Source organism: Myodes glareolus, chromosome 10, assembly GCF_982192425.1.
Source record: "Myodes glareolus chromosome 10, mMyoGla1.1, whole genome shotgun sequence".
In the NCBI taxonomy this organism is placed as follows: Eukaryota; Metazoa; Chordata; class Mammalia; order Rodentia; family Cricetidae; genus Myodes; species Myodes glareolus.
The window spans coordinates 63,108,208-63,133,853 of record NC_142035.1 but is presented as its reverse complement, the minus strand read 5'-3'; the positions used below and the strand labels follow the sequence as shown (position 1 = coordinate 63,133,853).

General features: G+C 45.3%; 1 protein-coding gene across 3 annotated transcripts in view; it reads left to right on the top strand.

Moving 5' to 3' along the window:
• Cdin1 (CDAN1 interacting nuclease 1) overlaps positions 1-22,375 on the top strand; it is a 211,083-nt gene extending 188,708 nt beyond the window's left edge. For all 3 annotated transcript variants that reach the window (XM_048459525.3, XM_048459522.3, XM_048459524.3), the window contains one exon: positions 20,572-22,375. In XM_048459525.3, the coding sequence (XP_048315482.1) occupies positions 20,572-20,684 (113 nt within the window). In that variant the 3' untranslated portion in view covers positions 20,685-22,375. The remainder of the gene's footprint in view (positions 1-20,571) is intronic.
• The last annotated feature ends 3,271 nt before the right edge of the window (positions 22,376-25,646 follow it).

Here is a 25,646-nt window from a genome sequence, read left to right as displayed (position 1 = left end):
CTGTGAAAGTCTGCTAACAAGTCCTTGGGCAGTTTTTATCTCAACTAGCCTCCCTTGTGTGTGCCACAGGGTTTAAAGCTGGCTAGACTAACAGAACAGCTAGGCAGAGGTGCCTTGTGCTACTTTTCTGTCTGCCCTTCAACTGTTCATGCCACGCACTACCAAGTTCCAGTACTGATGGAGACAGGGTTCTTCCTTCGTAGGGCACACTGCCTACTGAGATACAGAAACATGAAACACAGGTAAACATACAACTATAGCATCTTGTGAACTTGACATTAACAGAGCAATCGTCTTCTGATTTTGCATCTGAATCCCATAGAATCACAAATCCTATAACAAGGAAAGTCCATATATCCATATAGGTTTTATTTTATCATTTATCTGCATTTAATATTGTCAATGAAAGCTATACAGTTATGGTATTGGAAGACTTTAGACACATTAGGAGTTTAAGCTTTTTCACATTTAATGTGCAGCGAGTGACTCACCCAGTTGTCTGAACTAGCTGGTCTCATTTGTTTCTTATAATCAAAATGCACTGTATGAATGTATGAAGTTCTCAAGGAATTAATAAAAATATTTCCAAAGCAATAATGGACCTTTTTTTGCAGTAACCCTTTTTATAATGATCAGGAAGGGGAAGTTTCTCTGCCTTTGGTATTAAATTTTATGGTATTAAGTTTCACTGGCTGAACAAGGGCTGCAGCCATGCCAACAACCACACAAGAAGGTAAGGTCTTTTGTAAGCACAAGGCACTCACCAGTAACTTCTGATATCGGCCTGCCTTGGCCTCAGCCTTGCAGGTAGTTCAAACCCTAAAAATAAACACCTATTAATCAGCTAATAGCAACATGGGTGGACCAGTCATCTGACTGAAGGACCTAAGGCTAACCTCAGTCAGTGGCCCGTCCGGTCACCTAGGATGAGATGGGAAGCAGCCAGGAATGTCTGTGCAAGAAATATCTCAAACTTAACAAAATGTTTAAAGTAAGCCCTTGACGGCTGACTTTTCTCTTGGCGAAGCACCACCTGAATCTGCTGCTGTGTGGGCTCCGTCCTAGAGCCAGCTGGTGAGGCAAAGCTGCAGGTTCCTTCATCATCCAGGGCCAGCTCTGCCTTGTCTGATTTTTAATCAAAAAAACAATCAGAAGGGAACTCACGCCTGGAAGTCCTCATCGTCATAAAGTCCAGCTAATGACTCCTTGTGAAGTTCAGTAAAGTGGCCATGTAACTCACTAAAGGAAACTGTTCACTGTTCACCCCGTGCCCACTGGCTTCTCAAGGAATACCAATCGGAGGAACCCCATGGAGCATCAGGAAACTGTTTATATATACATACTTTGTCTCAACCACTCAGGAAAATTGAGCCTGCGGTGTAGTTTTCAATTTTTTTTTTTTTTTGAATGACAGTCTCTTTTTTTCTGTGTGTGGTGGAAGTAGGGAGGGGACGGTTTGTTTTAGTGTATACATTTCTTTAATGTGTTTACCCCCAAATAAGTGAGCTGCAGTAGATACTTTGGCCCCACACAAAGTAAATATTTAACTCAGGGATTCTACACAGAAATGAGCCTGGAGTATTTGGGTTTCAAGCAGGAGGGCCGCCCTTGGGCAGAAAAGACTGCCAGCATTCCTCGTGTGCTGGATCGTCTCCTTGGCCCTTGGTGCACCTTTCTCTGTGGTGTCCTCCTCCGCCCTCCTCAGCCCTGCTCCCACACACCTGTCCAGCTGTGTTTCCTCAAGTCTTGCCGCTGTCTTGCTCTAGTGTAGATTCTCTGCACTTCTGCGTTTCTGTGCCCGGGCAGTGACTTCCCCTTCCGATTCCGCCACAGCCATGACTTCAAGACTTTCTCTGAAGACCATCACCACCCTGCCCCACCCCCACTTAGATCTCTCCCTGGCCTTTCCAGACAGAGCGAAGATTCTTTCTCCAGGCTGCAGTGAAGCTGTTTGAAATTCCTGTCCCTTTATCCTAGTTTGTGAGCCTGCCCCTGCTGCTGGGGACCCCAGGACGGCAGGCTCTAGCCTTATGTTTTTCAGTCTACCCGGCAGCTTCCTTGGGAAGGCGGGAGACCACACTCTCCCAATTTACAGATGAGAAGGGAGCTAGCCACTTTCTGCAGGTGAAGCTGACTCATCTAGGCATGCCAGTCACTTCTGTGCCATCCTTTCTGCTCTCTCTGTGATGCTGAGCATGGCGCCCCTGACGAGTGCAGTCTGAGGACCAGCTGTATCACTGTACAGTCGCAGAAGCACAGTGACAGCTATGATCCTGTGACATCAGGTGCCAAGGAATAGAGCCAGGGTCACTAACCCTCATCCTGGCCTTTGAATGTTGGCAAGCAGGGTTCTGTACTCACTCTGGGTCCTACAAGTTACTCTAAAAAAGAGAGGTGTGGTTCTATCTCCATATTCCTTTCCTGCGTTTGTCTGACAGAACAACTTCATTAACCTCGAGGAAACAGGAAACTTTAGAAGTGAGTTCTGGCCACTGGGCCTCCTAAGACCTCATTGTGTCTCTCTCACACACACACAGACACACACACTCCACCCCAAAGGCTACCTTCAGTGCCCCAAAACTTTCTTGTGTTCTATCAAGGATAGAGCTAATTACAAACTTCAGCTATCAATGTTTCTCCAGTTATCTGGAGATTTTGTTATTATTTTTAATCTCCCTTCTAGAGACCTTAAATAATACTTTTAAAATATGTTTTTGGAGCACTCGGGAGAGCAGGCCCTGCACCTTGCCTGGGCAGCACAGTCTAGCTGACCCTGTGGGCTGAGGTGTGGGTAACCAGCCCCAATGTTGTGAGCATAGGAAAGATTACTGTGTCCATTACCCACCTGCCGTGTGGCAACATGGGCAAGGGAGAGATGCTCCCCTCATCAATGCCTAAGGCAGGTGGAAGAGCTGCCCCTGAGCTCATAAGAAGGAGAGTTCTTCCTGCCCCTCACCCCCTGAAGCACTCAGAAGCGTGACCCCTACACCTGTCTGGGCAGCACAGTAGAGCTGGCCCTGAAGGCCCTGCCCCTTGCTTATCACTACAAAGAGGTGACCTAGTCAGAGCTTACCCTGGTGGCAAAGACAGCGTAGAGCTGGCGGATTGACAAGCCCTACAACTACCCAGGCCCAGAACCAGGGTTTTTATGTTGGCCTACGCCAATATGCACCCCATATGTGATCTGTTGGAGCAGTGGGGGAGGGATGAGGGGGAGTAAGAAGGGGAGGGGTCATCAGTCCTGTGGACCCAGGGCTGCAGGGTCTCCACAACACAAGGGAGTAATGGGGTGCCCAGTAAGAGCTCAGTGCCGATGACCCAGTGTCAAGAGGCCAGGGGCCTTGAGTCAGACCAGTGAGTGATTGCTGTAAAGCAACTTACTGTGTGATTCACTGGATCACACTGAGGCTTCCATTACAAGGTTTTCCCCTTCTTCCTTTTTTTTGTCTTAAATTTTATTTTGTGTCTTTTTGGGGCAGTCGGGAGCAGGATGGAGGAACCAGTGGGATCAGGGGGCATGGTGTGAAAGACACAAAGCATAATTTAAAAAAAAAAAGTACTTACTTAGTCTGGAGAGAAAACTCGGTCAATAAAGCACCTGCTCTGCAAGCCCAAGACCTGAGTTCAGATCACAAGCACCCACAGGAAAACCGGGATGTAGCTGTGAGCATCTGCAGCCCCAAGCAGTTGGGTAGCAGAAATACAGATGCCTGAAGGTCGCCAGCCAACCTGGTGAGATCAGTAAGCTACGGGCTCCTTGAGGAACCCAGTCTCAGCAAATAATGTGGAAAGTTATCAAGAAAGAAAGCTAACATTGACCTCTGGCCTTTATACACGTGTGTATATACACATGTGAACAAATACATACACATCAAAAACAGAAGTAAGAATGTTCTTTGGGTTTTTTTCTAATTATACCTTCACCACTGTAAGGAACAATACTAATCATGCCGCCATAACTGCTGTTATGTATATAATTTTAAGCATACCCATTATATTGTGCAACAGATCTCCAGAACGTTTTTATCTTGGCAGACAGAGACTCTAGCCTCTCCTGCCCTTGGCATTTATTTACCTTTCTACTTTTTGGCACTGGCACATTGAGGTTCTTGACATGGGCACCACCGTATCAACGACACACATTCACTCAGGGCTTCACTCACTCTCTATGGTTGAGCTGTCTTGTGACGTGTGACAAGACCTCTTTTTTTTAAGGTTGAATAATATTCTATTGTTGTGTACAAAACTTTCTTTATCCATCCGCGTATCTATCAGGGGATATTTAGGTAGTTTTGTTCTCTTATTTACAAGGGAACACTGAAACCCTTCATTGTAAAGATCTGTTAGTGTTGGGAAGACTTCAAAATGCTAACCACAAGAAATGTCTTTGGATGGTGCTATGAAGCTGCATGACATCACCCTGAGTTTGGCTTGTGCAGTCCTTCTTTGTGTGACTTAGGACCCAAACACAGAACTAAGCATGGTGGTATCATGTATTGAAAGAACATTGCGATCCCTGGCATCATAGGAGTTTTCTCTGTAGTCTCTGGGGGTCACATCACTTCCTGGTCACGGGAAGGGTTCCAGCTCCTATTTTCAAAGGTAGAGACAGCTAAGAGAGCTGCCGTCCTACTGTGCGGCTCCAGAGCTGAGCAGATGTCCACAGTAGATCTCACAGCTGGTCAGCATCTTGCAAATAGAGTGACAATAAATGTGTTCAAGATAAAGTGGTTAAAGTTAATTTATTCTCATACCTTGAACCCTGGGATACAGCTTATTGATGGGAAAACTTAGACACAAAAAGATTTTTAAAATAAGGCTGGAGGTGGCCCTTTCTCGCATCCATATTTCGTAGAGAAAGAATACATTTACTGTAAAAGCAGCTGCACCTAAAATCAAGACCCTTACCTTGAGACTGGGAGGGAGAGGGATTTCAGAGCCATGCTTCAAGGATAGGAGGATCTGGGAGAGTCATATTGCAGGAGGCAGTGGGGTGCAGTTGCTGGGTGAAGGAGTCCTGCATGGGTCAGGTGTAGACCAACAACTCATTTGGACAGCATCATGCTTTAGCCCCTTACACAGGTAAGCTATCCGGCCTGTGCTGGCTAGTTTTATATCAACTTGACAGTCTAGAAGAGTGGTCCTCAGCCTTCCTAATACAATTCCTCATGTTGTGGTGATCCCCCCACCCCGCAACCATAAAATTATTTTGTTGCTACTTCATAACTTCAATTTTTTTTCTGTTGTGAATCATCATAATCTGATATGTAAGATATCTGATATGTGACCTCCAAAGGGGTCAAGACCCACAGGTTGAGAACTGCTGGTCTGTCTTTTGCGTGGAGGGAACCTCAGCTGAGAAAATGTCTCCAAAAGGTCAGATTGTAAACAAACAAGTCTGTGGGGAATTTTCTTAATTAGTGATTGGTGTGGGAGAACCCATCCAATTGTGGGTGGACCTATCCCTGGGCTGGTGGTCCTGGGTTCTATGGGAAAGCAGGCTGAGCAAGCCATGAGGAGCAAGCCAGTAAGCAGCGTTCCTCTATGGCAGCTTCTGCCTCCAGGTTCCTGTCCTGGCTTCCTTCAGTTGAACAGTGATGAGGAAGTGTAAGCCAAATAAACCCTTTCCTCCCCAAGCAGTGTTTGGCCCTGGTGATATGGTGTGCTCCTGATGCTGCAGGCACGTGCACTCTGGAATGGGACAGGGCTTCTTCAGCCCCACAGCAGTCTCCCTAGTCACTGTAGGGTCCGGGGTCCCCCCCCCCCTCATGGTTCATTCTCTGACTCTAGCACTAATTGAACTAATCCTTCAGGACTCTTACGGGGGCACTTCACTGACTTAGAAGTTTGACAGCAATAAATTAGCCTTTCAAGTTCACATTCATATTGCCCTTTTTGTTTTTCTTTTCTTATTTATGTTTTGCCATTTTTTTTGCACGTGAGTCTTTGGGGAAAAGGCGAGTTGTAAACATGTGGAAAGCCTCATGCCAACATCAAGAAGCCTTATGAAACTCTTCTGAGGGCCCTGTGGACGGTGGAGGAAAGATCAGCAGAGTGTATGTGTATTGCTTTGAGAAGTGAAGCTCTGAGGCCTGCAGGCCTCCGCTAACCAGTGTGACACAGGACTCCAGGGTGGTGTTTGTGGTCCAGGAAGGCAAACCCCTGTGTCACACACACACACACACACACACACACACACACACCTGTTCACTTTAATAGTTGGGTATCTCTTCACTTATCTTAAGCACCTTAAGGTATTTGGAAAGGAAAGGGAAAAATAAAACAGGGGTGAGAATAGCAGTACTTCATTTGATTGGTGTTTTTACAACCTTATCATCAAGATAAAAGAAGCTGTAAACAAAGGCCTACCGAAATGGACTGTATTTAAAAGAAGGAAAAGCCACCTGTGTACAGCAGTGGGTTTCAGGGTTTTGGGAGATTCTTTTTTGCTTTATGGTTTGGGTTTGTTTTTCCTTGTTTGTTTTCCTAACAGCAAATTCCCACAAGTCTTTACAGACAAAGCCTGCAAGGAAAGTGCTTCCAGGGACCAACCAGTCCTTGTGGTTTCTCCCGCGCCTGAGACCATAGCATCTTCTCTAGCAATCTCAGGCATCAGGCAAGGACAGGGTGGCCTCAATCTAGGCTCATCCTCTTGTTTGTAAATGACAGAATCTCTTCCCTGGGAGTTATCAGCAGTGGGTGGTAAGGAGTTTCATTTTGGGGGACAGATGTGCATTGTCTACAGCAGAGACATGGGTTCGCTGCATCACACCCAACTGAACAAACGCCAACCGAGTTCTGTGTGCGCCAAAATGGGAGTGGCCTCAAAACAGTTTACATTCTAAAAATGTGTGTTTGATAGCTGTCGAACACAATGTTTTGGGGGGTGGTGATAGATTTTTTTTTTTCACTTTCATTTACCTCCTTTTTTCAAGGCAGTGTTTCTCTGCAGCTTTGGAACCTGTCCTGGAACATGCTGTGTAGACCAGGCTGGCCTGGAACTTGTAGAGATCTACCTGCCTCTGCCTCCCAAGTGCTGGGACTAAAGGCGTGTGCCACCACCACCCAATGTGTGATCTTTTTTTCTTAGCTTCTAGTTTGTTTTTCTCATTTCCGGCATTTCCTTTCATGAATATGGAAGATGGAGTGGTTTTATTTGGGGGGCGGGGTGTTGTGGACTGATGGTTTGGTTAGCAAAAGAGATCCTCCTTACCATGAAATATTTGCTGTAAAGCAGAGAAAATTTAACTACCCATTTAGAGCAAATCAGGATCTTGCATACCTGAAGCGTGGTATCACACTTGCTTAATGATAGATTTATAGAGCAAGTGCACATCAGCCTTAATCCCTTAGTTATTTGACTTACCAGGGATGAAGATTCTGATTTTTTTGAAAGCAGACTTTTATATATTCAGAACCTGTAAATCTCCCAGTGCCTTGAGATAAATGTCTCACTGAACTCTGAGTTACCCTGCAATCTTTAGCAAACTGAGTCCAAGTAAAAGAAACTCCATCTGTCCTATTTCTAACAATAAAAGTCTACCTGAGGGGGGACATATTTGGCATAAGCAGTATGTCTGTAATAAACTACTTTCTATTTAGTAATGCATTTCTAATCTCCAGGAAGTTGGGCATGAGAACTTGGGAAATAAGCCCTGAATTTACCAGAACAAGTCAGTGGGCAGAGTGGTCAGCACCGGCATGGCTGCCGCTTGTCAGCCCAGGCTTTGCCAATCCAGTAATCATATCCATTATGACTGTCATATCAATTATGAATTCTCTGACACCAAACACTAAATCAGCCAAAATGACGGGTTTGCCTTTGGCATGTCTCCCCGGGGAAATAACTGAGAAAACATGTAATAATTCACGCAACCAATTTTGCAAACCACCCCCAACTTTTGGAAGAAGGCTGGGAAATAAATTCTAGGTGGATGGATGTGATTTGCACCAAGTGTGCCTGAAGTATTCGCTCTTTCTCGGTGCTTTGGTGCTTTCAGCGTGGGCTGACCTTGGCCCTGCGTGAATCCTGAAGGTTTCTGCTTCTCTCGCAGCCATACTGCTGCTGTCCCATCTTCTTCCCGTCCAAGGACGTGGACTGTCTTCTGCTCCTGGCATCCTTGTTTGAAAAATGTTAAAGGACCAATAGTCCTTGAATGTTGAATAAATACAACATCATTCAAAACTCATCTTTTCTAGGAAGACTTGCCAAATAACACGTTATTGATGTAACTATTCTTTTCAGGTGAACCTTTTTGCATTTGGTTTTGTCAATAAACTACATGTTCATTTCAATGGAGACAGATTTGTTTCAGCATTGTTATTAAATTGTGTGCCATTTAAGGTGAAAACCTTTTCTTTGGTGTCTGGTTGCTTGCTATACAGGTTGAACATGCAAGTTTACATGTAGGTTCCTACCAGGGAACCTCAGAGGTGCCAGCCCAGACCAGAAGTAGACAGCTCTCCAAGAAAACAGAGTAAATGCCTTCTGGCTTTACTCCATTTCTCTTTCTGAGGAGCGATTTTTCCTGGGGTGGAAAGATGCCAGGTATGCCATCTAAGAATACCCAACATAGCCGGGCGGTGGTGGCCCACGCCTTTAATCCCAGCACTCGGGAGGCAGAGGCAGGTGGATTTCTGTGAGTTTGAGACCAGCCTGGTCTACATAGAGCTAGTGCCAGGACAGACTCCGAAGCTACAGAGAAACCCTGTCTCAAAAAGAAAAGAAAAGAAAAAGAATATCCAATATAGTACAAAGAAAGAAAATAACTATTTTCCAGGTAATTTGCTGTGGACTTGGCAATGTCCAGTTCTGTAAATATGGAGGAGATTTTAGGTCATTTGGGTCGTGTTTGTATATAGACTTAACTTGTCTTCAATATAGAGCACTCTGTTAATTTTATATGTGGCGTGAAAGCCTGGAGCTAATCAGCATATGATTTACTTTTTTATTTTTTTAATAATTTGTTTTTATTTCATGTATTTTTATGTTTTGCCTGCATGTGTGTCTGTGTGAAGGTGTTGAATCCCCTGGAACTGGAATTATAGACAATTGTGAGTGTCAATGTACATGCTGGGAATTGAACCCAGGTCTTCTGGAAGAGCAACCACTGCTCTTAACCGCTGAGTCATCTCTCTAACCCCCTACTTTCCTATTTTTAAATTTTATAGAAAATAAGTTGCTTAGAAAAGATGAGACTGTCGTTTTGCCCCTTTTTGTGAGAGTGGGAGTTTAGGTTTAATTTATTTTGATTTGTTGTTGTTTCTGATTTTGTTTTGTTTTGTTTTGTTTTGTGGCAGGGTCTTATAGAGCCCAAGTTTTCCCTTGAACTTATATAACCAAGACTGGTTTTGAACCTCTGTTCCTCCTACCTCCCCAGTGCTGGGACTGCTGGTGTACACAATTAGGCTTTGCTTGAATCATGTTTTAAATAACCAAGATCTATGAACTGAGTGAGAACAATTCATGGGTAGGGTTCTCCTTCTTCAGTTATTTCAGTTTGCAAACATGAACCTCTAAGCAAAAAATAAAATAAAATAAAATAAATGAACCAAGTTATTGTATTTTTATTTCATTCCTAGATACTGTAAGAAGGGATATTTGCATTGTGCATTAAATTGACCATAGTGTCAGAACCTTACGATGTTATAGTACATGATCGCTAATCTGTTATCACTGTGCACATATTTACACGCAGGCCTCAGGACACATACTTTCCGCATAAACACTCCCAGGCATGTTTCACTTGGACTGAAAAGATATTTACAGCTCTGTCTGGAGATACATACAACAGTGATTAACAATTGCACAGCCAATCTACAACAGGCAGATTAAAAACTAAATAAACGGCATAAGAGTTTATTTTAAAACAATTACAAGATGTTTTATATTTCTCCTTCATCCTGAACTATGTGTTTGAAAACAAAGTCTTCATAAGAACCACATGCGGATCCTTGGACTCTGAAACAGGCCGTGTCCCACAAGCACATGTCTGCACACATCTCCGAAGATAGCGTAGCCCTCACAAGTCACTCGGAATGAGACCAAAAGCATGTATGTGCATATGTATCGCATGTATGACTCCCTGATGTTCCACTATTTCTAACTTTCATTTGGCTTTGTTCCACTCCTTTAGAAGAAATTTTCTGTTTGGCTATGAATTAAAATAGAAGATTTGGGCTGGAAACAAAGATTTTAATCAGTACAACTAGATTGTTATTGTTATTTGACAAAGATTCCCATGGAAAGAAACTTGACTAAAGTTAACCAGCCATACTATTGTTTGCCATCCCTCAACTGAAGCTTACTTGAAGCTCCAGTTTCTAAATATGCAGTCAGTCTCTCTCTCTCTCTCTCTCTCTCTCTCTCTCTCTCTCTCTCTCTCTCTCTCTTTCTCTCCCACACACACAGGCATGCGTGCATGTGTGCATGTATACATACATATATATGTGTGTCTTTCTATCATTGAACTGAGAACACAGATCCAGCAATTTAATGACACAAACATAAGCTCCATCTCTATGCTAGATATAGGAGCAAATGGATGGAGGGAGGGAGGGATAGGTAGGTAGATAGACAGACAGAGAGACAGACAGCGACAGACAAGAATGGGACTTTAGAATTCACAATACTAACCCTTTCCAAAAGCCTGGACCTTCTCTGGAAGAGACAAATAAGCAAACTCCACCTCTCAGGCTTCCTTGGGCTTCTGTTTCGCTCAGCCTGGTGAACCTTCCCTCAGCCCTCTATTCTGTTGATCCACTCAGGTTAGGAACTGCATTGCTGAGTCCCTTTGCCAGGGAAGCATTTTTTTTCCCTTGAACTGGACACAGTGGCTCTCCCCAGCTTACATCCTCCTGATCATTAGGGGCTTTCACACTCTTCAAATGGAATCATTTTGTTTTTCTTTTTTCACCTGAGTTAAAGGTTGCCCTTTCTGTGCACTCCTTAACAAAGTGATTCAAGTCTGAGTGAGTAGCTAGGCAAACTCTTTAATGTAAAAACTACTGAAGAGTCCCAGACAGATGGCTCCACAGCCCTGTACTGGCTCTTAATGTGTCACCTCTGCTTTTCTGTTTTTTCCAGGTGTTGTAAATATTTTTCAAAGTTGAATCACTGTTATAAATTCTTGTATAAACACAAGACATAATGAGAGACAGTATAGTGTAGTCATTACCAGAGCAACCTATCGAGTCAGCCAGCTTAGACTCAGCCTGGACTTCTAGTGTCCACATTTCTCCATCTGTAGGATGAATACAACTGTGTTAGTTACTTTGTTATTGCTGTGATAAAGCACCTTGGCCCAGCGCCATTTCCACGGAGTGGCAAAGAAACAGGCAGACATAGCAGCTGGAATGGTTGAGAGTTGGCATCCTCAATGGCAACCACAAAACAAGCTAGAAGTTAGGAAATCTTCTTAACCTCAAATCCTGCCCCTGGTAAAGTAATTCCTCCAGCAAGTCCTCACTGCCTAGACACCCAAACCGCGCCGTTCACCGGGACCGGGACCGGGTCCGGGTATTCAGATGCCCAAGGCTGTGGGGAACATTTCTCATTCAAAGCACCACAGGGATCGCACAGCCCCTTGTAGATCTGCAGCGAGGTTCAGTTGGTTTGAACATGTAGAGAGGCTTGAAATACCACCTGTTGCAAAGTAAGTGTTAAACAAATACTAAATGCCTTTGTTTGGGATTATGGAAATTGCTATAGGTATGTAAATATTTAAGTAGACTCTAACGATCACATAGTTGGTCAAACTTCTGCCCAAAATAAATTTTTAGAAATAAAAATATTAAACTGACTGTAGCACAATTAATAAAAATCCAGAGACAGAAATTGGGGTTCAACCTGAAGAAGCAAAACAGCCAACCACTGACTCTTATATCTACCTCATTTTGAAATGGCGATCCTGCCTTCAGGAATCTCAGAATGAGACTGAGACTGAGAGCTTTCTCCTCCCGTTTTATATTCCTCTCTAGAGCTGGGATTAAAGGCGTGCATCACTACCACCCAGTTTCTATAGCAAACGGGTGTGGCTACTGGGATTAAAGGTGTGTGTCACCACTGCCTTCCTTGATTGTGAGGCTGACCAAGGCACTTGTTTTACTCTCTGAACTTCAGGCAAACTTTATTGATTAAAATACAAATGAAATATTACTACAACGGACTTCAAAAGCCCACTTGGGAACTAACTGTCCTAATTTGGCCAAATGACACTGAATATAATGATCAGAAATCTTTAAGTTCTTTTATCCTTTTTTTCCAACCCTCTCTGAAAGCACTGCCTCAAGGACATGCATACATAGAGAACTGGTAGGCCTTCCCTTTCCTTTTAAGTTATTAGAAGCCATCTGAAGAGTCCTGCATTTCAGAGTAGTGGAGAGTCACAACAGGGAGACCCATAGATGAGAAAGAGGAAGCATGTTTTACCGAAATTAGGGACCCACGTTTTCTGGTGGAGTGGATTTCCCAAGTAGTTATAGAAAACCTTTACCTGAACAGCATACTTGATAGGGTTTATCCCATCTTCTATGGCGCGTTCGCTGTCTACAGCCACCCAGGACCATCTGAGGATAGCTCGGCTTTTCTGGAAAACGAAGAATTTACTCACTGAAGGACCGTTGTTAATATGCTCTTGGTGACAGTCTTTAAAAATACATTGCAGCTTTCACTGCCTTTTTAAAATTGAACAAAATGTCCCCAGCATCTGTTTTTCCTAGACTGTCCCCAGCATCTGCTGAGAGAGACAAAGTCTGCCCCCAAAACGGAGCAGCCATGAGCTGTCACTGCTGCGGCTTTTTATGTCTCTCCTCCACCCCCCCATCCCCCACCCCCACCCCCATCGTCAGCAGCCATTGACCTCAGCCGACTGAGGGTCCCACCTTTCGCCACCAACACATTTGCAGCTTTAGCAACTCCGTGGCCGAATGTAACAACAAAACTACAGAACAGGAAGAAACGTGGAGGAACCCCTCCCTGGGTAACACCAGCGTCTCAGACACGCAGCAAGGATGGGGCTGGTGCACAGCCAAGAAGCTCTGATGGCAGAAGACACAGAGTTGCTCAGTAACGGGCTTGCCTGCATGTGTGTAGTTGGTACGTACTGATAATCTCCTTCTGTATGAATTCAAGGTTCAGCTGTGACTGGAAAAGCCAATCTGTACCACCAGGACCCTCCCTGCTGCATATGTGGAGAGTGGAAGTTGGTGGATGCTTAGCCTCCAATCTACAGTGAATATTTGTGTTAGCTGTCTATTGCCGCATAGCAAATTGTTGTCTCTGAGACTGCGGCTAAAAATAACACACATCTCTCACAGTCTCTCTGAAGTAGGACTAGAAGTACAGCTTGGCTCTAGACATCACACCGCCAGCTCCTCGGCAGGCCTGCTTTGGTCTTTCCCAGTCTGTAGCGGTGCAGTGTGAGCCTCATGTAAAGATAGTCTGGGCCTTTCCCTTTCTCCACCTCCTGAGTGGCTGAGACCATGCTCAGTTCCTCATCGTGTGAGCATCTCCCACATAGCCGCTGCCTTCAACATACAAGCAAAAGAGGCACTAGAGAGAGCTTCAGCAAAACAGAGATCCCAGCCTGTGCAACTTAATCCTAGAGGTGACATCCTATCACGTTTCTTACTGTTAAAACAAATCCTTAGATCCATCCGTCTCTGCAGTGTGCTCTAGGGTTCAAGTGAGAATGCTCCCCACAGGCTCATGTATTTGAATACCTGGTCCCAGTTGGTGGCACTGTTTGGGGAGATCTTCCAAGCCTACCAAGGATAGGCTCCCAAGAGTTTTAGACTCTTCGAGTTCCCGCTCTCTGCTTCATGCCAGTGTTTGAAGGTGTGAACCCTCAGCATCCTGTTCCAGCAGCCATGCCTACTGCTTCCTGCCATGCTCCTGCTATGATGACCCCTTCCCCATCAGGAACCATAAGTCCGAAAAGCCCCTTCCTTCTGTAAACTACTTTGGTCATGGGGTTTGGTCACAGCAGCAGAAAAGTGACAAGTGTAGGTGGAGACCACACAAAGGCCTGAGCTTCAACAGGCAGAGCGCACTGGGGGCATTAGGGATGCGTGCCTGTGACAGCATGTCTCCTCTGCTCCAGCTCCATGGCCAGCGCCTCCCTTCTCCCTGCCCCCGACACTGGTGAGCCTGCTGTCGGTAGAGGGAGTCCTGGATGGGGCCTGATGCAGTTGCTAAATGACTTTCCTTTCGACTCACTCTGACTGTGAGGACAAGCCATACGTGCAGGGACAGGTTAGTTACAACAGTGCTAAGAATTTTCACACGTCTTCGGTGTGACTGAGTGTTACCCGTATCACAGGGCTTCCTCTCTGGATGCTGCTCACCTGTGCAAGACACAGCCAGCCACAGAACGAAGTGGAACCAATTAGAACGGGTATGCGGATCTTCTTCAAAATAAACAAAAACAGTTTTGCCCTCCGTAGGCTAACAGCTGTGCTTTTCCGTCCTGCCTACTTAGAAGAAACAGAGTGACTGAAAGCTCCTGCGACTTCTGCTGGCAACGTTTTTAAGATAGCACGTGATAGAGTCCCCCGAACTGAACACAGTAGTCTGAGTATACCTTGCTCCTTCCTTCCTTTCACAGCCTCTTGAGGGTCAGTGGTCGGATTGAGAACGTCCAGACTGCAGCCTAGAATAGGGCCAAGCGTTCCGAGAGCCACAAGAGCCCAGCGGGTGACAGAAGCAGCAAAAGGCGGCACAAGAGCAGCTCACACAGAGTTCTCCTGATAGGTAACATTTTTGAGAACTCCACGGTGCTTCTGCACACTCAGTGAAGAGTGTGAAGAAACTCGTCTTTCTAGAAACTCCACGACACAAGTGAGCTTTGGCATCCTGGAGTCACAGAGAAGAGTGGAGACCATGGCAGTCTGAGGACGTTAGTCATATCTGAGTGGTGTCAGTAACTGAGCCCCCTGTGTCTGGACATAGATCAGTTAGTTTCTCCAAAGAAGGCCACCTGTGAAGATTTGTGTGAAAATTCATAATTTGTATGTATTGGCTCATTTACTCTTTTGAGACACGTAGCCCAAACTTGGCTTCAAACTCTCTGTATGGCCATTGGTAACTTTCACCTGATCGTCCTGCCTTCATCTCTTAAGTACCTCGGTTATATAGGCATGTGCCAATATACCTTGTATATATAGTACAGTGAATCAAACTCAGGGCCTTATGTGTGCCAGGCCAGGACTTGGCCGACTAAACTACAGCTACAGCCCTTTGAACATCTTCATCAGCGAGAGCTGAGTCTTGATCATTAGCTCCGTTCACACTGTTCTGTAGGACAGCTCACCTGTGTTTTCAGATGTTTCCATTGCAGGGGTGTTAAATGAGAATCTGAAACTTAGCTATCTTAAAACTTCCCTAGTTCTGCCCTTCAGAGCATGGCCTAGAGTTCAGAATGGTGGCTCACACCTATAATCTCAGCACTTGGGTGATAGAGGCGCAAGCATCGAGAGATGGAGGTCGTTTTGGGGGTATATAGCAAGGTCAGCCTGAGCTACGTGAGATGGAGAGAGAGAAAGGGCGGGGGGCACGACAGAAATCAACTCCCCAAGAGGCCTCTTGAATTTGTGTGCTAAGACCATGTTGGTATACTATGTTTGTGTCTAGGTCATACGTGTGCTGTGGCCCTGGCATCTTCCCCAGACACCCTAGGATTCTCCTCTAAGTCAGTCCCAGGTGGGAACTGGCAGCTGTTCTCTATAAATATGGCCCCAGACCTGTCCACAGCATTCTTGGTAGAGTCTAGTTGGCACCAAGGCACTTCCCCTTTCCTGGTTCAGTTCCTCTCCTCTCTCATCGTACAAAGTCAGTGGACCCTGTGCTTGCTGCTCGTACTGTCACAGACAGCCGGGGCTCCAGTTCTGGTCTTTTTCCACTTCTTAGTCGTGAGCTCTTAAGGAACTACTCCTAAATGACTTTTTGTCTTTTTGTCTTCATTTGTAGAACAAGGCATAAACTTGAATCTAGATCATGGTGTTAGCACAAGAACTAAATGAGTTCATAAGTTAAAAATGTTTATGAGTATATATCGCACTGGAAATGTTATGAAAGCATTAATACAGTGTAAGCATCCCATATACTAAGTACTTGGAATCACAAGTGTTCCAGATTTGTTCCAGGTTCTTTAGGTATTTTGAACATTTGCTTATGTATATAAGGTATCTTTTGGGATGAGATACAAGTCTAAACAAAGTTTATGTATGCTTTCTATGTCCTTTATATATACTTTCTACAGATAGCCTGAAGGTATTTTTATTTTATTTTTTGTTTGTTTGTTGTTTTTTGAGACATGGTTTTCTCTGTGTTGTCCTGGCTGTCCTGGCGCTCGATCTTTAGACCAGGCTGGCCTCCAACTCAGAGGTCCGCCTGCCTCTGCCTCTGCCTCCCAAGTGCTGGGGTTAAATGCGTGCGCCACCACTGTCCAACTGGTAATTTTAAAACATATTTGTAGTGCTTCTGCTTTTACTACAACCCATACCACAAGATCAGCTGTGGAATTTCCCACTGCGGAATCATGTGACTAGGTAGTTCAATCTGGAAGAGACATCGCTGTATGCATTGTCACTGTGACCTGTACATGCACCATCAATGTGCTCATTCCGGGCCATTCCCAATGATGTCAAGTTGAGTCCACCACCACTGCTGTCTCCAGACCCCCGCTGATGCAGCAGCCAGTACTAAACTGTCTGGGGCCTCTGTTGCTGACCATACCCTCCATCTTGTCCCAGCGGGTGTCTGCCATGAGCTAGGCCCTGTCTTGTGAAGCATTGAGGGTATGGATGGAGAGAATACACGGTCTTTGCCCTCACCAGGGTCCCAGACAGAAAAATCAAATGAGGAAGTAGAGAGCAATCCCTAGGAGTGTAACATGAGGGCCGGCTTGTTGGGGTATCTGTCCCCACCCGGTACCCCATAGCCGGCAAGTCCCAGAGAAAATCAATCACACAGAGATCTCTATAAGTTATAAAGCTGATTGGCCCTTAGTTCTGGCTACTTATTAGCTCTTATAACTTATGTTACCCCATTATCCTTATCTACTTTAGCCATGTGGCTCAGTACCTTTTTCAGCAGGGCAGCTTACATCTTTCCTCTCCGGTGGTCTGGGCAGAACTGGAAGCTTCCTGCTTCCCAGAATACTCCCAGTCTCTTTGCTCCACCCCTACTTCCTGTCTGGCTTTTCCGCCTATACTGCCTGCCTGGCCAATCAGCGTTTTATTAAATTATGATTGACAGAATACAGACAATTCTCCCACACCATTGCTTCCTGCTTCCCAGAATACTCCCAGTCTCTTTGCTCTACCCCTACTTCCTGTCTGGCTTTCCCGCCTATACTGCCTGCCTGGCCAATCAGCATTTTATTAAAATATGATTGACAGAATACAGACAATTCTCCCACACCATAGGAGACTTAGGCACCAAGTTTCCTACTTAATGTTTGTAAGTACTCTAAAGTAGCCAGAAACCAGAAAAAAACACTTAGCACCCTTGTGAAGCTGACATTATTTAGTAATAAGTCCCCTTTATGTGTCCGCAAGGTCTCAGGTGGCTCTTGACTTACCCATCTTTCTTAAGAGGTATTTATTAAATTTACCAGTTTGGTGGTGTTTTTTTGTAAACAGGTTTACTTGTTCAGTGGTGACTCTCATCCTGGTGTCTGCTCCTCAAGGGAACCTGAGCGCATTGGGGAATCCTTGAAGACCATGAGAATAGCACTGTGAAATCATGGTCAGCCCTGGAAAGGCAACAAGGGCCTCCGAGCAGCAGAGGCTCAGCACCAGCGGTAGAGCATCCTCAGGTCCAGGTTCTGCTGTGGTTTGGTTTTGTCTCTAAGACATGGTCTCACACAGTAGCTTAGGCTGGCTCGATGTGGTCAGCTCCGTCCTAAAGGTTACTCTGCCCAAGGGCTGTCTTGCCAAAATCTAATAATCCCTGGACCTTGAGCTGCTGGAGACCGGTCAGAGAAGCACAGGGAGGCAAAGCCAGAAGAGATTCTGTCGTTACAGTTCCAGCTTTGTCACGTTCTAAAATCCGTATTATCATTGTCACTTATGAAGCCTGTATGTAAAAGCCCTCCCGCAGTCAGTGCATACTGAAGAACTCGTGTGTACTCATTTCTACTTAATCAGACAAAACCATCAGCTTTTGAGCTCATGGAAGCCCTGGTGTTTGCTAACTCCCACAGGAGCCTTGAAGACAGATAGATGGTAAAGTCCTGCCAAAAAAAAAAAAAAATGACTACACCAGTTCCAGGCTGCTCTCTCCCCGGAATCCTGGTCATGAACTGCTATTTGAGATGATCGGTTCACAGTCCTGCCGAAACCTTTGTGGGTTGCCAGATATCAGTTGTTGCCTCACAAGTGAAGCAAGCCGTTTCCTTGAGCATCGAGTTGTTCCCCAGCCTGGCCTCTCTGTCGAGAAAGTGCCATATTCATAGAGAGCTGCCGTGCTCCAAGTCCTTTGGCTTGTGATTTAACTGTTCAGGGAAAGCGCGGGCTGCTGTGCTCGCTCGCTGCTGGTGATGTGTGGTTTTGGTTTTATTAAATCTTTAAAATACAGGGCTTGTTTTTTACAGTTCCCATATATTCTTTTGTTCTTCTCCATGACTGGTTGGATCATACTTTTGCTTCCTTAGTAAAAATATTCGTGCCTTTCTGAAGAACACTGCGATCTCCAGAGTGGCTGCCTAATAAAGCAGAGAAACGTGTGGAGCTTGCTATCCAATGCATGGAAGCCTTGGTGTGGGTATACTACAGTGGGGTGGTTTAGGGCCTATTGAGAGGGCCTCAGGAATGCCTGTATCAAGGCTTACCAGATTTGACACAAATCTCAGAACAGTTTATGAAGTAAAGCTATCAAATGGATTATGTTTCCATTATGGACTGACTCTCTCTCTCTCTCGCTCTCTCTCTCTCTCTCTCTCTCTCTCTCTCTCTGTGTGTGTGTGTGTGTGTTTGTGTGTGTGTGTGTGTGTGTGTGTGTGTGTGTGTGTGATTAAGGTTGCTAGTTGCTAAGAAACAATTTGTTAAGTGGAAGCCGGCTCTTGTCCAGTTATGAGCTTGGGTATTCAAGTCTTGGCGCTCACATCCAGTGCACAGGGAATCTAATCCTTCTAACTCAAAGTTGGCAAGCTGAGGAATGAGAGAGCACCCCCACCTGCCCTAAACTCACAGGACCCACTTCAGAAGACTGCTCCTCCTCAGAGGAGACTCAAAAAGGCTAAATTAGTCTTGGGTACAACTGGGCTAACCCACTGATGTGAATCCCCAAATAAGCCAGCCCATGACATCCACCTGAACTTGGTCCTGTGCATGGCAATGTCTCTCAGCCCATCCTGAACTGTTAGTTTTGGCAAGGACACCACGGCAGATAATAAATCCTGGAAGGAAAAAGCGTTTGGCCTAGCATGGCTCAACCCACTGTAATATTAGAATACAGAAAGCAGCTCTGTTTTTACACACCCTTTCACCAACTCGGCGCTCGTAATTTATGATTTCACTGTACAATTCCTGCAATCCGACACCAAGAGTAGTCCCGCCCTCTAATTAAGTACTCTTGATAGAGAAAACGCGAAACTGACGTGCAAACCGTCTCTCTGTGCCAGTGATTGATAGTGATTACATCTTTATGAACCCAGCCTAAAGGTCTCAACTTCCTGGTGGGTGAAGTCGTCAGTAGGGCCACTTCCTGGCAGGGAGCGGTGACTGCTGACAAAACCAAAGATAACTCAGGGGGGCACAGCGTAAGCTTGTTGGACTTTGAAGCCTTTGGCTGTCTGGCCATACTTGGTCACAAATCTCTGTGACTATCCCTGGTTTCTGCGGGAGCGTCCAGTCAGATTGCGCACCACCTCCATGCAGAGGTTGCGGTGCAGAGATGGAGTGTTGGGTAGAGGTCTCCTTGAGGTGTCTTAGTTTGCCATGCAGATTTTTTTTTTAAGTTAGAAATAGTGAGTAACAAGACATATTTCTGGCCACACTGGTACTTGAATTAAACACGATAGCCAGAGAGAACCTTAATCCATCCTATCGTTTTAAGTTATTTTTTGAGACAGTGTCCTGCTCTACAGCCCAGATTGGCTTCAAGCTGATAATCCTCCTCCTGCCTCCACCTCCTGAGTGCTGTGATACTGAATATGTACCACCATGCCCAGTTGTTCAAACATTCTTTTCCTTCTTTTGTTCAAAAGTAAGCAAGTTTAACCTGTGAACTAGTACCAGGAAATCTTACAGCCCGACCTCCCTGAGCCAGGTGTCCCCAGCTCGTCACCGATGCTTCTTTAGTTGTACCCTTCCCCGGCTGAAAAGCGGTTGCCGCAGCTCATACCCCTGGTCTGTATAAAGATGTTATAGGTGAATTGAGACCAGCTGGGCTGCTGGAAAGCAAACTGGTCTGTCAGGGAGCAACAGCTGCTTTAAGTGGACGCTTCAGTCTGTACTCAGCTGCTGCCGTCATCGCGATAGCGACCGAAGCAAGCTGGTATAGTTATACACAACTGTCTTTCCTCTGTGCCTCCAAGATGTCTGTGACATTTTCTGATGTCTTTGCAGGTTCGGACCTGGCTTGGTCATCTACTGGTACGGATTTATCCAGGAACTGGACTGCAACCGGGAAAGGGGCATCCTGCTCAAAGCCTGCTTCCCCACAGACATTGTCACCCTAGGCCACAGCACCGCTTGACCCCGAGGATCCTGGAAGAGAAGCCGGAAGCAATGCTGCTTTCCTGCAGTATAAACTCCTGGCAACATCTGCCCTGAACTTGAGCTGAACCCTGGCTGCTGCCGTCTCAGCCCTACCTCGCTAGACAAACATATCAAAAGGGTCTGCTTTCCTTCAGCCCTGGTTGATGGGAATAGCGGAGAACTCCGGACATAACCGCTCACTATCAGCATCTCCGTCTCTGACACAAGCTTAGTTTATAGATAGTCATAATCCTGCTTCCTTCCTGATGCTTTCTCCTTGTACACTGAACAGAAGGAAAGGTGTGGAGACCGAAGGGTGGGGTTTTCCAGTTCCCCTCCCTGTCAGCCAGTCCCTTCTTTTCCCTCTAAACCTCCTTCTACCACCTCGCCCTCCTTTCTCTGCCTGGCCGCTCTGAGACTAGGTGTTGCACTAACATCAGGGAGTATTACCTAGCACAAATCTAGGAAATCTGGAGACAGGAAGTCTGTTAAAATGTGTGCCTTTTTACCTGGAGCTCAGCAGAGCGGGACAGAGACTTCTGTGGAAACTTATGGCCTCCTGACTTGTGTGGCATCCAGCCAAGCTGCAGAAGTCCCCCTTGACGATAATGTCCTCTGTTCATAAAGCTTATTCGGACCCCAAACATTTCACTGACGTCGCCTGAGAGGATGAGTGAAATTGTGTATGCAAACCAAGCTCCTTTGGCTTGCATGAGGCCAAGTACTAAAGCTAAGCCTCCCTGTCGACGGCAGCCCTTTGAACAGGACTGCTGGCCTATACAATGTTGGCCACTATTTTTATGAGATATTTTTAAAAAGTATATTCATGTGTACTGCCTTGTGTTTGCATTTTATACCAAATAATTGTGTAGCACTCAAATAATTTAGACATTATAAATAATCAGCTTTGAATGAATTAAGTGTACCAGAAAATAATCCTGGAGCGGTTTTTAAATAATCAAAATAAAAGAGATTTTGTATTTTATTCACTTTAATTTATTCACTTTTATATACTGCAAACCAGACTTCAGTCAGAAGCAAAACATCAATAAAATAATTCTAAACCTATCTTTTGGAAAATAAAAACTAATCTGTATTCACCCCCTCCCCCAAGTTTATTTAGTAAAACATCTTTGCCCCGGTGCTGTGAAGTGTAGCTTTTAGAATGTTGAATAGATAGTTTGAGAAGCAAAAACAAGACTTTTGGAAACACCTTAAGCCGTACACATTGATGGGTTCCTTTTGTGCCTGCATCGGTGAAAAACTTGGCCAGTCGCCTTCCTGCCGAAGGCCACAAGTGTGGCAGGTCCAAGATAGGATGTTAAGCTCTCCCGGGAGATTGCTGTAAATCACAGGCGAGAAGGGTGAGCGGTCAGGAAGCATCAGGCGGGTTCTGTGTATGAATCGAATGATTTGAGACCACGACTACATTGCCTTTCTACACATGCTTTAAAGAAAGATGTTAAAATCTGGTTTTACGGCATGCCCTAAGCCACTGGTTTTGTTTGTCTTGGGCGGGGGGTCAGGGCGGGCTGGGGGTATGGGTTACAGTAAATTACATGTATCTGCACTGATATAGAATATCCTGCTAGGCCCTTGTCAAAGATTTACTTGTTTTAACATTAGCCTAACTTATGGTGAGCGTGCACAAGTAAAATTTAAAAGCTCCAAAGGTGCTTGCGTTTGTGTTGATTCTTCTACATGGGGCCCTGACATTACGAAAACGTTCTGGTAGCCCCAACAGAGACGCTCCCTTGTATTTATGAGTGGAGCTTCCCAGTTGGGCCCCTCAAATCAAGAAAGCAACCAACAGTAAATTACATTCTGTGGTAAGATTATGAGTTACTCCGAAACTAGTGTGATCCGTATGCCTGCTGTGTTTGAATTAGAGACATGTGGAAAAGAAAGAATGTCGCTCCCAGGTGAGAAGCTTAAAACCCCTTGGTCGCTTCCTCAGCAGTTAAGAGCATTTGCTGCTTTTGCAGAGGACCCAGGTCAATCCCAGCACCAACGTGGCAGCTCGCAGCTACTTGTAATCCAGTTGATTACAAAGAGATCCAATGGCCTTCATGGGTACCAGTCATGCACATGGTACACATACATACATGCAGGCAAAATGCTCATACACATAAATTTTTTTAAAAAGAATCTTAAAAAAAATGCTTAGCCATACAGCATTCTTACATGTGCTTGCTTGTTTATTTATTTCTTTTTATTTTTAGTGTAGGCAATCCAAACATCAGCCCCGGGCCAGCAGTGATGGGATAGCTTCCTTTTATGGCTGTCATCATTAGAACATTAATGTTAAAGCCAAATCGTTAATATTTTTGTGGACCATTTTGTACACTGTGCTGATGAACCGTGCCAAGTCAGGATGCAGGAATATGAGTAAAACAAAGCTCTGGGCGGCATTCCCTCTGCCACAGAGACTTACACAACTGCACCCACAAACACATCAGACCCCTGTGAAGAGTGGAGAGCGGTCGGCACGGAACAAAGCCAATCCACCTGACATTCGAAGATGCCTGCGTAGACTCCTCCCCTTTATCCTTCTCTCCCCCTTCTTAAAAACACAAGCAATTGAGACTCTTTCTTTCCCCTTCAGCATGTGTGTGTAAACTTTACAGACGACAGCAGGTTCAGGGTTCTGAAAGTCCACCTCTAGGAACAGTATTCATTTTAAGTAGGAGTGTGGACCTGCTCGTCACCAGCAAGGCTTGCTGCCGCTCTGAAAAACATAATGGGTGATTTGTCTTTGGGGATCGCATTAACTCATGAGAGCCACCAGGGAGGAGACTGTTAGAGCCCTGATGCTTAGAGACCTAAATAGTCCCCTGGCTGGCTCCACTAATTGACACACAGCACCAAAGTGAACAGTTAGTTGCCTTGACTCTCCCTAGGGAGCTACACCCACTGTTTGCTTTCTGCTTCAGAACCAAGATCATTGATGTTTGAGCTCTTGGACCTGCTTCAGGCCCAGAGCTTCAGTTAGATGAAATCTACAGCATGCTGTGTGTTCTTCCTTCCTGGTCATCTTCACCCTCCTGAGTTTCCATCCATGTGGATACGCCTTCCCACTCACCTCTTTGTTCTTTGTAGACAATGATCCCTGAAGCAAGATAAATCTCAAAACCCCTGTGAAGTAGCAACTGACTCAATCTGTCCAAGTAAAAGTGACGCACACGTCACAGGCCACCACCCCAGGGTGCACACCAGCACCCGGAGGACCCTACTGCATTTTACTCAGAATAAAGTTGCGTATTTCCTATGAGATTTATGCCTTAAGTGAATGCTTGGCAAAAGGAGCCAACAAAGCTGGCCATGGCGATGAATGTCAATAATCCCTGCGTTTGGTGGACGGGCAGGCAGATAATCTATGAGTTCAAAGCCAAAAACTGGTTGATATAACAGTTTCCAAGCCAGCCAGGACTACAGTGTGAGCCTCTGTCTCAATGAAATAAAATAAAATAAATCTCCAAAGAAGCCAAGGCATGGAAGATTTTACAGTGTGTTTGAGCCCACATGATTGGGTTCAGCTGATCATAGTTGTGAATTAAAATAGGAAAATTTCTGTCTGGCTCGGTGCGTCACTTCACTCCATTATGTGGGGCAGCTTGCCATGGCCCATGTCTCTGAGAGGAGACTGCTTCACAGAATAGCTATTCGGTGACAAGAATGGGAAGAGATGCTCTCCCCTGGGCACATTCTTGACTAGGGTTAAGGAACAAAGTCAGGGGAAATTTACCAGGCAAACAATGGGTGTGCCCGCCGTGTCACCACGGGGGCACCAGCACAGGCTGCCTATCTCAACCTGAAGCACTCTCAGGTCAAGGAAGGGTCATGCGTGACACAGTTGAGCCAGGCTAATCATCTTCCTGACCCTCCTGCCACTAGGAAACCCAATCTGAGGCCGTTTGGTGAAGAGCATGCCTGATCCTAAAGGTTAAGTGAGGAAGATGGGATTATGAATGAAATAATAACCAGAAAGGCCTGCGTCCCCCTTGTGTTTTGTGCTTTCCTGCGATTGTTTGGAAGATGGCCGTGAGACAAAGGACCGCTGAGGTCAAGCACTATAAATTACAGATTTCATACAATAGTCATCCACTAAAATGATTTCAAAGCTTGATCAAAGTAATTCCAAAGAGCTTTTAAAACGTCTCTACAATACGTGGGGGCAGGAAGTGCTCGCTTGGTGCCTTGATTTGTTTCAGTCAGTGTAGCCGGGTTCAATCTTGGTGCCATGCCTACTTTATATAAAAGCCAAATCATTGATTAGGTGAGTGTAGCTTGTGCTTCCTGTGTGAGGACAAAGGTTGTAGTTTTTACTTAGTTACCCACACCAACTAAACATTTAAAGTCACTTGTACAGAAAAGATACATATAATTGATTTTTTTTTTTTACAGGAGCATAACTTGACCATACTTACGTCCTCAAAGTATTGGCTGAACCAGATCTACCCCCTACGCTTAGTGGGGCTTATTTGGCCTTTTAACAAGGCAATAGCTATGTTTCTCTTTCCTTTTCCCTCACTTGGCTTTCTTCTGAGCGGTCTCGTGTCTTAGACAAGGCTGATGGGAACTAGGCTCGTGACAGCAAACCTGAGAGACCTGAGTGTAGCCACGTTCCCAGTGAAGGAGGATGAAGGTAGCCATGTCGGGTGCAACTGGTGGCCCACACTACTGGGTCAGATCACCTTCGCTTTTTTAAAGGAAGGTCACTGTGAAAGGCTGGCCTGAAATATAACCACGTCAATTAAGTAATAACAGTTGAAGTTCAACATTTAATTGAGGGCCAAACATGAAGCCAGTGACCATTAAACTAGAACGGCCATTAATCCTCCTGGAAACTGCTGTTGCTTAAAGGTATTGCTAGAATAACTTGCGCTGATGCTTGAGGGGGAGGGGCCTTAGTTATTTTTCATATCCAACATAAATTCATTCAG